The 17,522-nt window shown below is 39.0% G+C and overlaps 1 protein-coding gene across 9 annotated transcripts in view; it reads left to right on the top strand.

Moving 5' to 3' along the window:
- The window catches only part of shank3a (SH3 and multiple ankyrin repeat domains 3a), a 167,960-nt gene that overhangs the window by 118,386 nt on the left and 32,052 nt on the right, over window positions 1–17,522 (top strand). For all 9 annotated transcript variants that reach the window (XR_015094695.1, XM_086074696.1, XM_086074694.1 and 6 more), the window contains one exon: window positions 3,378–3,491. Coding sequence is in view for 8 of the 9 variants with exons in the window: in XM_086074696.1 (XP_085930822.1) it covers window positions 3,378–3,491 (114 nt within the window). In the remaining variant the exon portion in view is untranslated. The remainder of the gene's footprint in view (window positions 1–3,377; window positions 3,492–17,522) is intronic.

Here is a 17,522-nt window from a genome sequence, read left to right as displayed (position 1 = left end):
TTGTAAAAAAAAAAAAATTTCATAAGATTGTGGTGGAAAAAAACCTCAAGTTGCACGGTTGAAGTCTACAGGACTCCAGACTAACTTGTTTTAAGATTACAGTAGCCTAACCTGAAAAGGGTTAGGATTTACTATAAATTGACTTGTAAAGTAAATATTCATCCCACTCATTTTTACTATGTTATTGATTAATGGGCTGAAATGTGGAGCAGAGTTTGACAACAAATATTCACAAACAGTAATTATAAAAAATCAGCAAATGTACTGTTTGCACTGGCGTGAGTGGATGAAAATTCTAGTTGCACTGTCTCAAATTTTAGGGGCAAAATGCCACCATTTATCGGCAATCTGCACCCCTGGTCTTTATTTGTGTATGTGTGTTTCTGATTTGTTTTCAAGTGTTGTGTTATGAGTCAAATCATGACTGTAACTCACATTGTCGACTGTTTTAGAGCATTTTGACAGAAAAAGACCCACAGAATATTGAATTATGTGACCATATGTAATAGATCTACTAAAAGTGAAGATTAGAATCACCAGAAAAAAAAGTTTGTTTCTAGCTTTTTCCATTCTTTAGTAATGAGCAGTAGAACAGTGGTTGGTTTCATCAAAAACACCACTTTCTGACCAAAAAGTAGAGAAAACGAGCTTTTTGTGAAAAGACACATCAAGCAGAACAGTGACTTTGATGCTGATTTGTTTTGCTTTTGGACTCCTCAAACTATAAGACTAAGAAAGGACGTTTTTTGGCGCTTATTTATTTACAGATCTACAGCTACTAAATGGGAGCAATGCTGATTCTATCGTACATATAATACTCTGTTGAAGTGTGAGGTGCCTAAACTTATCCAAGAAGTCAAGAATATTGACAACTTCATCATTTTTGCAATTAGATACAGGATTTCATGACAACCACCGTCGTCTTCCTCACAGGACTGGCAGATACTTTGAACTCGTCTTATGACATCACTAATTGAGCGCTTTGTACGGCGGCCTCGGGGTGCATCACCACGCCGGAGGAAATACACTGCATCATTTAGCAAGCTGTCTGGCGTCCGGTTGCAACATCATACTGCCGTATCCTAGCAACCGGCTGGAAGGAGGGTTCACTCAGCCACAGCTTCACTTCCAGCTGATGTGTGCGTGTGCATGCGTGTGTGTATTAGCTTGCCGGGATAATGGATGAGTGTTGTAGAAACGAGCGCGCCGGCTGAGTCCTGCGGGGACGATCAATATCAGCTCTGCATTTATCTCTAATTACCACAGCGCAACTTCTCTCTTTCTCCTTCTTTTGACTTTCTTTTACACCGCCTGTTTCTGGTTTTTCGACATCTTTTTTTCCTCCTCCTCACACATCATACACTTCATTGCTGATAGTTCCATTAGTTACGGAGCCTTCCCGTACCTCAGACTGCTGTGTTTAATCATTAGGAGCGGGTCAGCAAACTACTCCAAAAATTTCACCCGCGATTCGGAACAAGATTTGTCTTGGTACTGTCTTGCCTCATTAGGCCGATGTTTTTACACAGGATTCTTCTTCATGTGCACAATCCCATGCAGGAGTATTGGGGTCATACTGAAATTATTATTATTTTTTAAATACTGCTATCAAGGCAAAATACACCTTCACCTAGGGAATTACATTCCACACTATCCCCATAATAAATTAATAATCCACAATATAGAAATACCCTATTTAAATGATCTAGACATGTTTTTATAGCATTTATGGCACATAATTTGATAAAGGTTTTAAAACACACTTTTAAAATAATACACATTTAAACACATAATATTTTGAGAGAGAGCAAGCGCAATGGATCAAAAAAATATATATATATTGTACATTGTTACACTATACCGATCCCTCTGTGTTTAGAGTAGACATATCCTCTTTTTTTCCCTCCAAAATAACAAGCTTATTTACAAATATGCATCAAAAATTACATCCAAAGATGTGCATTATAAAATTAACCTAGAGCCATCGCTTTCTGTAGGCATAAAAAGTAGGATTTAAGAATATTTCACATTCATTCTCAACAGAATCCAGTCTTTGCTGAAATACAGGAGCCCACTTCCTGATGGTTTCTTCGTCTTTCAAATTTAGTCCGTCACAAACTGTGTTACCATCTAGTGGTTGATATTACACCCAATATAAACAATAGATAGACCATCCGTCCATCCATTATCTGAACTGCTTAATTAGAGTTATTAACTTGACAAAAACAATCCTCAAAATATCTGGAACACAAACCGGGAACCCATGATGGAGGGGTGTTACTGTATATTATGAAGAAAAGCAATTTTGGAGAAGTCATAAAAGAGCAATTGAAAGGAGAATAATAAGTGGTAATATTACATGAAAACATAACTACAATAAAGTTGTAATATCATGATGTTTTTTTATTACAAATAAATCATAATCTCATTTTACAAGATCAAATTGTAAAATTACAAAAAATAAAGTAGCAATAAGACATAAATAAAGATATTAAATGTAAAGAGTAGACGTAAAATACATTTTATATGAACAAAGTCATGATGCATAAGAGAGTGTTATTTTACAGGAATTGTATTACAGGAATCGTATTGTGTGAAACTAATCTATTTTACGACGATGAAGTCATTTTAAAATTTCGTAGAGCAAATTTGACTCTCAAAAGACTATATTCAGTCCCATTCTAAACAGAGTAAACTTTTACACTTGGAATAAAGTAAAAAACAACAATAATAATAAAATGCAAGGTTTAAGGAACGATCCCACAACCTTCAGCATGGAAGACAGCCACTCTACCACTTGAGCTATGTTGGTCTTATTTATAGCTTGTATATTGTTGATGTGTTCCAAATGTAACCAAAAATGGAGGTATACAAGGAATCCACCTGACACCTGCTATATATTGACACCAATTAGGAGTGTTTTACTGAGTTTTTTGTTGTTGTTGTTGAATATTTTACTCTTTTCCGGGTATAAAGTTGACTCTGTTTAGTCTGGGCCCGAATAGAAAAGTATTTTTCAGAGTAAAATTGACTACAGAATTTACTGTGTACTCGGTAAAATTGCAACGTCAAAAGCTGTAATGTCAAATGCAAAATAAAGTGGTCATTTCCCAAAGATAAAAGTTACTCTAAACCATAGTTATTTTATAAGATGAAGTTGTTTGCGTAGACAATATATTCAAACCCATCTCTTGTCTCCCCCACTAAAATGAATGCATCATTCCTGAGTGAGTCGTAATGAGTCTTTTGTCCTTTCCTGCCCTTCCTCGCTTTTCTTTCCAACGAGGAGTGCTCAGCCGCCTCCCATCGGCCACGACAGCCACGCGTGTTTTATGAGCGCATGTGTGCTAATTTGACATGTTTCTGTTCCTGCGCAGTGCTGAGCATCGGAGAAGGAGGCTTCTGGGAAGGCAGCGTCAAAGGGAGGACGGGCTGGTTTCCTGCTGACTGCGTGGAAGAAGTTCAGATGAGACAGTTTGACCCTCGGCTCGGTAAGACGCGTGTGCCAAAAATCAATCGGCAATACATTTAAAGGGGAAGTCAACCCCCTTTTTTTTTTTTTTTTTTTACAATAACATGTTCTATTCAGCCCCACTAGTCTAAATACAGCCGTTTTATCCATTTCTGGGGGCGGCCATTTTGCCACTTGCTATGTCGACTGAAGATGACATCAATGTTCAAGTCTCAGGTAACAACCAATCACAGCGCAGCTTCCGAAAACAGGTGAGCTGTGATTGGTCGTTGCCTGAGCCCTGAACAACTGTGATGTCGTTCTTGAGTCGACAGCAAATGGCAAAATGGCCGACCCCTGAGACGGATAAAAACGGCTGGATTTTGCTTTATAAAAATCATATTAGTCATATTCCACAAATGTAATACTTATCAGAAATTCATGTTTAGACTAGGGAGATCACATATAACATTGTCAAGAAATGTTTAAGGTTGACTTCCACTTTAAGGTACACATATATAGCCTACATAGTGAATTTAAAATATATTGTGACATATTAGTGGGGAAAAAGTTATAATTTTAGAAGGACGAAAGTCATATAAAAATATATTCCGAATATTAATGTTATGTCGTATTATTCACAAATAAAGTTACACTCACAGAAATCAAGATGTCAAAACATTGGGAGGAAAAAGTTATTTTAGGAAAATAATAATATGAGAATGCAGTATACCGTTGTTGCAATTTGAGGGGAAAAAAATGAATTGTTAAATGTGAAAAATATACGTTTTTAAAAAGTTGGAATAATATGAATGGTTATTATATCACCAGAAAAATGCCGTAATAGTAACAGAATATTTTTTTGCCTTAATGACATGTCAATATATTGAGAGAAAGTCCTTTCATGAGAGAAAAAATAAGAATTAAGTACTTATCAAAGCTTTGTTGCTTTGAAATTTTGAGTAATGTACACAAGTTGAATCAGTAGTTCTTTTACCAAAGTCTTTGTTAACACAAGTATCAGTACTTCTTCTTAAGTACATTGAACCAGAATTGTTGCCACCTTTACTACTACTACTACTACAAATTCTTATTATTAGTAGTAGTAGTAGCCGCAAAAAGTGATAAGTTGTAAGCAAAGTACAGGAGTTAAATCAATACTTCTTTTACTTGAGTCTTTATTCACACAATTTATGTGTACTTTTACTTAAGTGCAGAGTGAGAGTACTTTTGCCTCCTCTGGTCTTGAGGACCCATTTTCTCAGCAAAAGTTTTCATGTGGGGGGGGGGGGGTTGCACTTTACTCCGTTGTTGGGCAGAGAGGGATGAAAAAAGGTCGGAATCCCTAAACACTCGATTTAAATGCATTGTTGGCGGGGGCAAGCGGGGGAAGAGAGAACGAAAGGAAGGATGGTAGAAAGCAGCGAGACGTATGGTGGAGACAACTCTACAGGACAGCAAAGTGAATGCAGCCGAGCGCCGCTTTTCATGGGGGGTAGAAACTCACGCCGATATTACACTCCACTCACTCATCAGCATGCAGCGTATTTGACTTCACATTCGGGATCTTGTGACCGCGCGGGGGGGTAACACACAAACAGGTGTGTTTCAATGTGTTCAGGAAATAGGATGAATAAATTCATGTCATTTGAATGGGTAGTCGTTTTGTTTTCTTCCACGAATGCCTCGTAATCAATTTTTTCTTTTTTGAGCACTACAGAGACTTTCCAAAAACGTAAGTATTAAAGAAATGGTCGCGAATATACATTTTGACATGATCGAAAGTGATATGACTAAAAAGATAGTAAATGGATTGCATGCAGGTTGACAAGCCTCTTTTAGTTTAAACGTTATGTTAAACATAAAAAGCTTTGAGTAGTACTATTATTGATGCAATTGTTATCTGTTGTTTTTAATGCATGTAAGGAAATAATTCAGAACACTTTCAATAAACACGACTACAGTATTTTACAGTGTAGTTGAATAGAAAAAAGTGAATTCCTCTTGTGAAGAAGTTTTGAAAATTCAGTAAATGTCTGTCTAGTTAGATAACGTGAAGTTATGGGGTGCCATTTGTAAATAACAGGAACTTTTTGCCACATTTTACTTCAAACTATGCTAAATATAAATAAATAAAACTGGTGTGAATGGATATTTGCATTTTAGTTGTTTAGTAATGTGAGATTTTCAATTTGTATTTAACATTAAAGATGTATCTTGAACATTCAGATATAACTTTTATATTTAGATGTAAAATTGATATTTAGATACAACATGTATATTTGGATTTAACATTTACATCTGATATTTGTAATAAGCATTTTATCTTTCTTTTTTTATGTGTAGCTGCAAATTTAATGCTAAACAAGCCATTCTGATTGGCTAATATCAGTGCCTCATTAGTAGTGATGGGAAAATGAAGCTTCATGAAGCACTTGTAATGTTTTTTGACTCCTCTAGATGCCACTCTTGGTTGAAAGATGCAGTAGAAATGTAATCAATTTCCTTTGCACTAGCCTTTATATTTAAACCAAGAGCACCATCTAGGGGAGTCAAAAAATATCACAAGTGTTTCATGAAGCTTCATTTTCCCATCACTACTCATTAGCCATGAACCCACCACACATTATCTACTTTGTAATACAGTAGCACATATTACCGTTTGAATATATATTTTCTTCAGAGCAGAGATAATCTACAGCTCTGTGTGTGCTTAAAGGTTTATAATTCACGTAACATCTATGCTAAATTCTGCTAGCCCGTCAATGGCATTTCAAATTATATATTAGCATGAAGCTAGCAAACTTTTGTGAGACTAAACTAATGGTTTGGTTTAACAGTTTATTGTTTAAATGGATAAAGTTGAAAGTGTCAGATTTGCAACTTGAGCCGAGAGTGGCAAAAAGCGTATCTTTCATTTTCACACACTGATCACATTTCTTGACAGCATGAGTCTGTATTGTGGATTTTCACCCATTTTCACCTGATAGATGGCAATTGACTGTATAATATATACTTACGTAACCTTATTATATCCCGTTGTGCTATTAGTGTGGGGGTGCGGCACAAAATAATTGAAATGAAATGGCGCTGTAATCTTTTTACCAAATTGCAGGCTAATTTGTGAGGAACACTGAGGCGTGGATAAATTAATCATTTCCCCAGACTCATCAACTTTGAGTCAACGCACACACAAGCGCGCACACGGCTTTTGTTTATCTGAAGCTAAGCATTGAGGCGTCATTGACAGTTAGGCCAATATGTCTCAGTCTAGTGAAGCAGGCAAGGCGGCGCCACCTACAATTTTGAGTTGAAGCCGCATGCTGCCGTTTTTTCTTTTCCCTCTGTGCCCTCTTATCAGTCATCCCTCTGAGGGCTCCATCACTCTGCTCTCAAAATGGACCCTGGGAAGTCAAAAAAAAAAAAAGAAGAAGAAGGAGGAGGAAATGATTGCTTCGGCGCGAGGTGGTCGCTGCTGGTGAGTCGGTGGCCATTTATCTGGAAGCAGGTGAAAAATGACGGTCGCGATGTTGCAGGGAGAGAAAGGACGAAAGAAGGTGTGACGGAACTGATGGGGAACATGAGGCTGCAAAGCAAATGCTATTGATTGGAGTCATCAGGGGTGATGCAGGGCTGGGATTGTTTTGAGTCACATGGCGTCTTTCTGGAACTTTCGGAGGACCTGATACTTCATTGAGCCCAGAAAATATGGATTATTGACCTTAGCCAATGGGAGTTGTCTAATTTTAGCTCGGGGTAATTGATGGGTGCCAAAAGAAGGTCCTCTTTGAGGGTTCAGGAACCTTTGGGACAGATTCTGCAGCAATAAATATGTATCTGATTAGATGACTAATGCGCAAATTTGCAGTAATTTGCCATATATTTTATTATATTTATGTGTAATGGTGTTATGTAATTAGATTTTTATTTCTGTGTACCTCTAGTGGGACTACTATCACACTCAGAATCAATTATCTAGGCCTACTATGTAACAAAAATAGACCAATATAATGGACTTTTAACTTTTGTACTTTATTTGAGTGGTTTTGAGTGGTACAGCAATCCCGACAGCCACTAGTAATTGATTCCCCTAAATAAAAAAATGTAAACTTCATTAACTCATTTGCTCCCAAAAACGTATAAATATGTTCTATTTTTAATTTACCCAAAATACGTAGTTATACGTTTTTTGTTTTGTTATGCCAGAGCATACAGAAGGCTTTGATGCAGCCTTTCAACTGCACAAAACAGTTGAAACAATGGTAGTTATTAAAAAACGGCCAGCAGGGGGCAGCAGAGTAGAAGAGATCAACTAGGGCAGTGGTAGTGAACCCAGGTCCTCAAAAGCCTTTTTTCCATGTCTCTAACTCTAATCTTTCCTTTGGTAGGTTCCATGTTTTTATAGCAATAGAACACAATATTCTGTGGGCCTTGCAAAATCAGTCAAAATCCAGTAAAACAGCCAGGAGCGCAGGGGATTCCTTCAGTGAAAATGGCTGGGAGTGAATGAGTTAAGAGCACAACTAATGAAATGAAATGAATAAGGTTTTTCAGCAAATAGCGACAGAAACAAAATGTGTCCAGGTGAATTAGTGAATGGTGAACTTTGCGGGGGATTACTGTACATTCTACTTGACAGCTGTCGGGTGTGCCTTGAAGTAAAAGCAGTACCTTACTTCTGCTTCAAATTACGCTGACCTTAAATGGTGCTAAGTGCCTGTAGCCTCAATACATGCATTCCATCTCTGTCACACATACACACACAAACGCGTATGAGGCTGTTTATACGTGCTAATGGCGAGCTTAATGACGTGGGCCCGTTTTTGCCTTTGTAATGACGTAACCCAATGACCGTGGGCTGCTTATGTTCACCAATAGCGTTCTTGTTAATCTCTTGGCTGGGATTTTAGCCACCCCAAACCCTGGCCCTCATCCCGCCGAAGTGAAAGTAAAAATGAATTTTTGCTCAATTATATGCAAAAGCCATTTTAATAACACCTGCAGCCTTTTAAAGTCAATTTTTTTTTCCCGTGATGGAAAAACCAATACGGTCGTTTGCGGCTCTGGTTTGGCTTTAAGAGGTACGCACTTCTCATTCACCGGCGCTTGAATGACTCACAGCCGCATGAATCAGCTCAGTCGTGCCCCGCCAGGGCTATTTTTAGCGCGGCCATTAAGAAGTTTAGAAATGTGTCTGCACACCCTCGGGATGCTTAAACGTCCGCGTGGCTGCGGCAGTGTGGAGAGGAGAACGAGTGAGGATGGAGAGGATGATGCAATGCACTCGTGAGGGAACACCTGGTGAAAAAACTTGCCAGCCACGCAACTCACAGGGTTTGGCAGTTGTGATTTTTTTTTATCATATTAACTTAAGGGATTTTAATGGGTATAATAGGTTAATGAAATAATGAAATGATTTTTAGCCTTGATAAAACGAGCATGTTTTGAGCCACCCAGCCCCCTCTACTGCGGGGCCAATGCACTGTGACTTTCGTTACCGAATGATCAGAGCTAGGGGTGGTTACGTGTTGCAAAAGGACGCTAAGAGCAGGGTTTGCATTTTCACTCATGGATGCAGCACTTCATTATGACACTTGTCATTTATTTAGGGTTAATCAGAGTCACTTTAAATCAGTGGTGAGCAAACTCGGTTCTCGAGGGCCGGAGTCCTGCAGGTTTTGGATGTTTCCCTTTTCCAACACAGCTGATATATGATCAGCTCATCAGCAAGCTCTGCATAAGCCTGATAACAAACCTGTTGGAATCAGCTTGTGTTGAAAGAGGGAAACCTTCAAAACCTCGAGGACCGAGTTTGCCCACCCCTGCTTTAAATGGTGGCAGGCGCGACTTCCAATTAACACGAGTTTTTGATTGGTTCGTTCTGAACGCACCTGCAATTAATTATTTGTTTTATTTGTATGAAAGGATTTTATTGTTTTTTTAACTTGGGTATGTTTTTATTTTGAGTAGTCAGTGTCTTTCTACTCAGCACTATGTTACTAGTACTTGATGAAGGGAAAGGATATGGGAATCATGAAGTGTTTTAAACCCAAAGGGAGCCAAAGCACAGTCAACCTCTAGTAATTAGAGTCAATGTGGAGAGCATTATGAAGAGTTCCAAATGTCAGTCAGTGTTAGAAAAATGGTTCTGCTGAGAAAAAAAAGTCAGAACGGCTACTAGAAGATCTGAACTTTATTTGAGGTTAATTACAGGCATTTTACAGTTTTTCTCCATAGGTTTGGCACATTTCTTGAAACTGAAATGACATTTTCAAAACTGCAAGCTCATTTTGGCCAAACAGACTTACATTTTGTGCACAAGCTATCAGTACATTATCAAAAGCACATATCTATCCCAAACCTGGTCACACAAGCTTCACTTCAAGTTCCTTTTCCAAACAAAGAGTCGATACTGCCACAAATGCAAAGATCCTTCTCAATTGCTTTGGCTCATCTCCATTCACTTAGTACTTTTGCCAAAAGTAACTTGGATGACTTTGCACAACTGTTTGGATCATCTGCAAAAGCTCATATCGCTCCCAAAACTTACCTATGAGTCAAAATCAAATTTCTATGTCATACAAGTAGTCAGTGCCCCCAAAATGCATCATCCCTTTGGCATTGTGTGAGCACTGCAAGTCAAAATCATTAGATATTTTCTCTCTCTATTTCCGCTAACAAAATATAATTATGTATAAAACTGAGGGGGTAAAAAGATTTTACAAGAGCAGTTTTCAAAGTTTGCGGTTTGACATACTCTACTTACAGTCAAGGAAAGTGCAACATTTTTTTTTTCACACAAAGTTACTTACACATTGAATGCAACAAAAGTGTAAGCCGAATTCTGGCATTTGAGTATGAGTGTGTAGACTTTTTATATCCACCATAGGTAGAGAATCAGTGGGTTTCCTTCTATTCAGTATTACATTAATATGGATAATTGAAAAACAATGGAATGTGGCAATGATGAAATGTTTTCATCCCAAAAAGGATGGAGGCCAGGCAACGGCAAGCCAGCCAACCTTGTCATTCGCTTCCTGTGCTGTGCTCAAAGTGACAAAGAGCCTGAGGATAATGTCATTTCGTTGCGGCGTAATCACTACTTTGCACGCACGCATGATGCTGTTTTTGTTTTTGTGGGTGATGAGTTGAAACGGCAAATGCTTGGTGACAAATTAAGAGGCCAATGGGAGGTGGGGAGTTTAATTAGCGGGATTTTTGTGCAGATGACCACTCATCAAGGCGGAATCCGGACAAGTCCGATGGTGTGCTTTCCCCTTTGATTGAAACAAACAGAAATGAGAAACAATACTACTAATGTGCCAGCAATACTTCAAAATAAAGGCAATCCCTGTTGCAATGCTTTTTATAAACATGTAAAAAAAAATGGCCACCTAAGTTGTAGTTGCATTTATTATTTTGTGTTTTCATAGTTTTGTTATTGGGTTTAAAGCGTATTATCAAAATGTGGTAATTTTTCTCTCTGATATGGTGCTATATTGTACTAATGTCTATTTTTTCATGACTATTTTACGTTTTAAGAGGTGAGGATTAGTAGTCATTGAATTAATATAAAATAACTAAGTAAAACATCTAAGAAGATCTGTGGGTAAAAATGTCAAGAAACCTCAAAATATGTAAAATATTTGCCATACCATGCAATAACTTTATTTTCTTTCTTCAAGTATATATTTTGGGAGCTGTAGGGTAGTTTCATAACATCAGCAAATTTATTTTGTTAAATTTTGTGTGTGATTTAGCTTTATTTTCATAAAATCATTTTTTTTGTTATTGTAGTTATGTTTAATATTGCTAAATTACATATATATTGTTTATTTTACGTGTAAAGTTTAGGCCAGAAAAGCCGTTAATTGAATAAAAGTATTTAAAGCAATTCAATAAATTTGCATAATATAATATAGTATTTTGAACACATTTGGTTTTAATTGTTTAGTTATAAATTCTTATACATTTTATAATGTCCAATCATTTTATGGAGAGAGAGAAAAGGGAACAGAAATATGTGCACTTATCTGAATTATTTTCCGATATGTATATTTTAATTATTTAATTATGTATTGTTTTGTATTTTAGATTCAGTCTGTATATGAATACCATTCTTCATTACTATAAGCAAACATCCCCAGAAAAACTCCTTGTACATTTACTACCACTTTTATTTATTGTCCTTCAAAATGTCACTACATTCTGTTTCATCGGTGCTTTAAAGCACACGGATCTTAAATTTACATTATGCAAGTGATTTTCAATTCACGCCATGTTATTTAAACTATTTAAATAAGGGCTTTAATCTTTCATATGTTAAACACGAGAAGATATGTGGCCTTTTTGCCTTCATTTCACTTCCATTTTCCACCGTCACGCTATCACATCGGTCCAGTCTTAGCCTTTTACACTTAAAATGTCATGTTAACACATCCGACATAAAAGCCGTGTGCTCAGTATGCCTGTCACTTTTCTTATCGCACCTTGTCCCTTTGCTGCAGCTTTTTACGGACACACCAAATATCTGTTGGCTGTCCGCTCAAAATACGTCGTTTGTGCTGTGCACAAGTAAGGTCGAGTGATTGAACTAGACAATCGTGAAAAAAATATATATTGTTGGCCACTCCCCCACCGCACATCAGGGGATCGACCTGAAGTATAAGAAATAGATATTTCTCTTCCATTCATTAAATGTGCTTGTGCATTTCCCAAATTTGCTTTTTCATTCAAATGTATACATGAGATTCTAATTCTAATTATATTTGATTATTATTGTGAAACCAAATATATATACTGTACTTTATTGGTATGGCTTGGCAATTTGGAATTGGAATCAATGGAGGACAGTTAAATATCATTGTCATGCTCGTTATTAGCCGTTGTGCTATTAGCCACAGGCTATTCTATGTCAATTCTAAATCACATTCAAGGGAGTTCAACTGGTGGCTATGAAACGGTGAAACATGCACACACTTCACAGATTGTGTGTGTAGCGTGTCGTGTGCGGCGTGTGGAGTCAGCAGACACTTTAGCATAGTAGACTAATCCATCTTATTATTAGAAAGGGGAGCCAGGCGCAGACTGTAAAGCACCGTTTGGAAGACGTGTCTGGTATTAAAGTTGAGCTGAGTCTGCAATATCGGACTGGCAGCTCGGGGGGGAGGGGGGTAGGGGTGGCATGCTCATATGGAGCGCCACCTTTTCCAAGTCTGTGTGTCAGTGTTTGTGTGTTGGAGTGAATGAGCGTCCATGTGTGCGTGTGCAGAATGCTTTTCATCAGAAGTCAGTCAGGTGCAATGTGAGGCGTCTCTCACTCTGCAGAGGAGCAAGTCACATCAAATGGTAATAGACGGCGGCCGGAATGAATCACAGCCAAGCGGCTCCACTAGAGGAGAAGACGTATTGCATTTGACAAGGGAGCCTGATTGGAGGACAGCAGGTCACATGCATGTAAACGCACATGTCCGCCAGGTATAATCCAGTGTGTGAGTGCCAGGGCACGGTTCACTGTAGATTCCCTTCATTGCTGTCCTTCATCCTTATCTCATACTTTATACTTTCAGTGCCTGAAGGTTGACGTCAGCCTGCAACAAAAGCAGAGCAGACAGCTTCCAAGGCATTTTCTGACATACAGAAACAGTGAAGAAAGCGATGATACAATAATCATATTATTCATGATGGCGTATTGCCAAAAACGAAATGTTACCGGTATAGTGTTGTATTTTTTTGGAGGCATACATTTTGATCATTCTGCCACCAATTGTCACTCTCCACCGACTTGCTCAGCTTGGAATAGACAGACCGGTCTGTCAAATTAGCAAACTACAAACTAGCGTTGGTATGAAGATAACATTATTCATGATGAAGTATTACCAAAAACGAAATGTTACTGGTTTGTTGTATTTTTTTAGGAATGTGAAATCAATTAAAACATGACAGAGGCAATCAACTTTCATGATAACCCGATGGGAATGGTCACATGTTGCAGCTAGACGCGGCCATCTGATCCTCAAATAATACATTTTATATCCCATGACATGAAGTCAAGAGATTTCCAATTGATTCTTTATAACGTTTGTTGCTAACCGGAGTTGAATAACCGTCCAAGAAACTTTTAGTCTCCTTTTCGAGAACCTCCGTGTGTCCTCACGAGCCTCTTTGAGATGTTGACACATCCCTCGGTTACGCCTTTTGTCTCGACAGTATCTGATTAGTTAAGTTAAGAAATAATCATTAAAAATTACATTAGAGGCATAAGATGGGGCCAGATTCTCCCAGAAAACACAGAATCAGTTCATACAAATAATTTTCATATTCATATTCATTGTTGCAATATAGCGCTTGTAAGTCAAAATTTTGATCGCCAAGTGACGGCTCATTTTTCGAGAGACTCATAAGGTCCACTGTATTTTTAAATATTTAAATTTGTGTCTTGCTCTGAAATGTCAAAAATGGGTCGAATGTGAGCTGAACATTATGTAAGGGTTAAGATGTGTTGACATTATTGTTGTGTTAAAAGCATTTATAATTGACATGCTCGCCGGCTGTTTGTCAGCGAGTGTCGTAGCGTTCGCTGGGCTTCGACACACAACTCGCCTCTTGTTGTTATGAGTGCATTTGCGCTGAATTATTCAAGGCTTCCTCCACTTTGACAAGAGCCGAGGTATTTTCGGGTCATGACGACACTCGGGCGGTAACGAGGAGCTCTCCAAATGCTCTTCAAGCAAACCCACCAAAATCTGAGAGAGAGAGAGCGAGAGAGAGAGAGAGAGAGAGATGTGAAACAGTTGTTTGCTGGAGGCTGAAAGAGTCTGACACACTTTGGGCTTTTGGTGAAGCAAAAAATGCGGATAATGCGAGCATGGAAGGCCGGCTTCTCGGAGGGATCATCTCGGGGGACCGACCCCTGCGTCTAAACGATAGACGGGACTCAAAATGGACTGCTGTCCCGTCATGGTGTCCGAGCTGCCTGTGGTGTGTAGCAGGATCGACGGGGTGGTGACGGTGGTGAAGGCGGAGCAAGCCAGAGTGTTGTGGCGTGATTTTTACTGGGGTAAGTCCAGTGGTGGGAAGTAAGTTCAAATATGTTGATACTGCATTATAAGTATATTTGTCAGGTACTTGAGTATTTATCTTAGTTACATTTACCCCTTATATAGCTTTAGAACCGGCAATAGCTAGCAGGCGCTAGCCATTATGTTTTGCTAAATGACTCAAAGACAACCAGAGGTATCAAATCCAGGTCTACTCAACCGGCTCCCTGGGAACTTGTTTACCTTCTCGTTTGAGTAAAAGCACCTGTGGAAAAAAACAAACAGGCAGGTTTTTAACTCTCTGGACCTGGATTTGCCATCTCTTGGGGCAACCTAACAAATACCTAGAAAATGTCTTCAACAAAACCAACGATTGAGGTTTAGTTCTCAGGTCTGCGCCTTGAGTAGTATTGCAATCTTCTCTGTACAAAGGTACAGATTTCCATGGCAAATCCTTATACAGTATGTGTGGTCCACGCCAAGTTCATCCGAGTCACGGACTCTGTGATTGTGACTCCAGGAAGGAACCAACCTGAACCAACAAGCTATTTTGTCATTTAGCTGTCAGGACTATTTGACAGGAAGCCTCTCTTTTCTCGCAACTAGATGTGTCTCACTGCTCGACAACAACTCGCCTCCCTCCGCTCACTCTTTACGCTGAAAACTGTGACTGAAACTGATGTGCACTTTGTGCTGACTTTTCTCCACTTGCTGTCCCTTCCTTCACCCTATCATATTGTCAGCATGCTAAATGTATCCAGAACGAGGCAGGACGTCTAGTTCAAAGAATCTTCTTGTCAACGATTAGAGCAGCAGGGTTAGACAAACAAATCATTTTCTTTGTTTTTAGGGAGTTGGATGCCAAACCGATCCCTGTCTTAACCGAATTTTAATTTGAGTCCTCACACATGATGAGGGGAAAAAAAAATCTACGTGTGTTCTTACTGCTCTTATCGATGTCTTCACCGACCATCGCAAGTCTCCTCACAAACAGATGTTTGTTGTAGTAACAAGACTGACCTGTGCAAGGCAGCACTGTGCCATACACTGCCAGAAAATATAAAGAAGAAGAAATAGAAGGCACGAGGCTATTTGCTTATCTGGAAGAAATAGAAGATGCTAGGCTAACAGTTAGCTTATCTGGGAACTCTGTCCCACTCCACGTCGCGATTAGGAGTCTGTGGCTCAGCCTCGCTTAGTGCTGACTACACACATACAGATTTTCAATTGGAAAAGTTGAACAGGTTTTGCAGTTTTTGCTCCTGACTAATCTGTGAAGATTGGGTAAGAAATAACACACCCCATAACACAGAATAATTACTCTGGATAATCTTTTAGAAACTTAAAAAACAACACAAAATCCTACCCTGGCTTTGATCAGAAGGGAAGTAAAATTCTCAAATTTGAATACTTGATAGAATTTAGACCAATTGTTGGTATGGTGTGTACCCCTTTTACGGATGTGATATCATAAATATTGAACAGGTTCAACAATTTTGACTGTTTCCATGCTGATTGAGAATAATCGAATACAATGAGTCTTCGAGTTAAGTCGAACGTGACCTACGTCGATTCGACTTTACGGCGCCGGTGCCTCGTCCTTGGCACCTTTTTTACGTTAATTTCCCACAGTTATCACGCCATTTTAAAGTCATTTAAAGTTGTGTTGTTGTTTCCTCCAGCAACGGACGTCCATCGTACAGGTCGGCTCGCCATCAGGTGCGTCACGTTTCCGTGTTTAAATTTGAATTAGCTCCAGTCGTCCACCGTCCGTAAGCAATGAATGTCTGTGCAGAAACACGAAATATTGGTTCCGGCTCTTCCGAGTCGCGCTAATGTGTCTTTTAAAATTACTGTACAAAGTATTTTGATGTAAATATCGACTTTAACGAGGAAATCCAACTTAAGTCGAAATTTGGGTTGCATCGCCAGCGTAGGAACGGAACTCCGCCGTACCTTGATGACTCCCTGTCCTTTAGTCTTTTCGTGACTTTGATCGCAAAGAAGGGAAGATGCTCAAATTCGGCCTGATTATCAATATGTGTATACCAGTGGCGTAAATATCGCCGGTGCAGCCGGTGCATCGCACCGGGGCCCAGAGACGGCACAGGGGCCCATTACAGAAGGGGAAAAAAGGAAAAAAAACAATAAAGAAAAAGAAAGAAACAACGAAAGAGGGAACAAAATCAGGTAAATAAACAGCCAGAGTTATTTTGTAAAAACAATGTCGGAAATGTTTATTTAATCACTTTGCTTCGGCATCTGTCAGTCACGATGAGTCTCGTTGACGTGATGCGAGTTGAAAATAAAGTGGTATAGTGTGCATGCCATCGTCGCCGTTATGCTTTGCAAACTAAAAAAGAAAGAAAAAAAGAAAAGCGGCGCGCAAAACAAGAAAAGACACCAAAAAAATGACTTTAAAGCTATTGCAAGAGATGTGATAGACGTGGTTCGAGTCCAGGCCATGGTCAAAATCTAGTGTCTCGCTCCCACCGGAGTCGAGCTGTAGCTTGCCGGCAGTTAGCTCCATCGGAGCGACCCTCCAGCCGCGTGTCGCCTCTCCGGCGGTCAGAAGGCGACTTCCCCATGTCCCCGCCGCCTGCGCAGCCTCAGGGGAAGAATTTGACGGGAAATGCAAAAAGCTAACATCGCATTTGGCTCAGGCGCTCTATATCATTCTCCAGATACAATAAACAAGGAAACTGGTGTTTTTCTGACAAATGCTACTTTGGACTTATAGGAGCGCCGTAAATGACTTCTCTGATGACCTTCTAATAAGTAAGTATAGCTGCAAATTATTTTTGTTATGAAGTGCAGTTAGTGAGATTCAAATCTATGGCAAATTACTTTATTGGTTTTTTTTGGTGCTGTGGTGAGCCTTTTGCACATGTTCAATCATATTTAAAAGTTGTAAAATAGAATCAAATGTATTGGAAGAGGTTTGTGGTATTTTTAATGTTCAATATCGATGTCACAATATTAAAATTGAAAGTCCTTGGTGACAAGTCGCACTTCTCTCCAATGGCTGTGTG

The sequence above is a fragment of the Leptonotus elevatus genome, chromosome 4, assembly GCF_054856555.1.
Source record: "Leptonotus elevatus isolate MCC_2025b chromosome 4, RoL_Lele_1.0, whole genome shotgun sequence".
NCBI lineage: Eukaryota > Metazoa > Chordata > Actinopteri > Syngnathiformes > Syngnathidae > Leptonotus > Leptonotus elevatus.
Note: the sequence above shows the minus strand (reverse complement) of the source record. Positions and strands in the feature narration are given on the sequence as shown.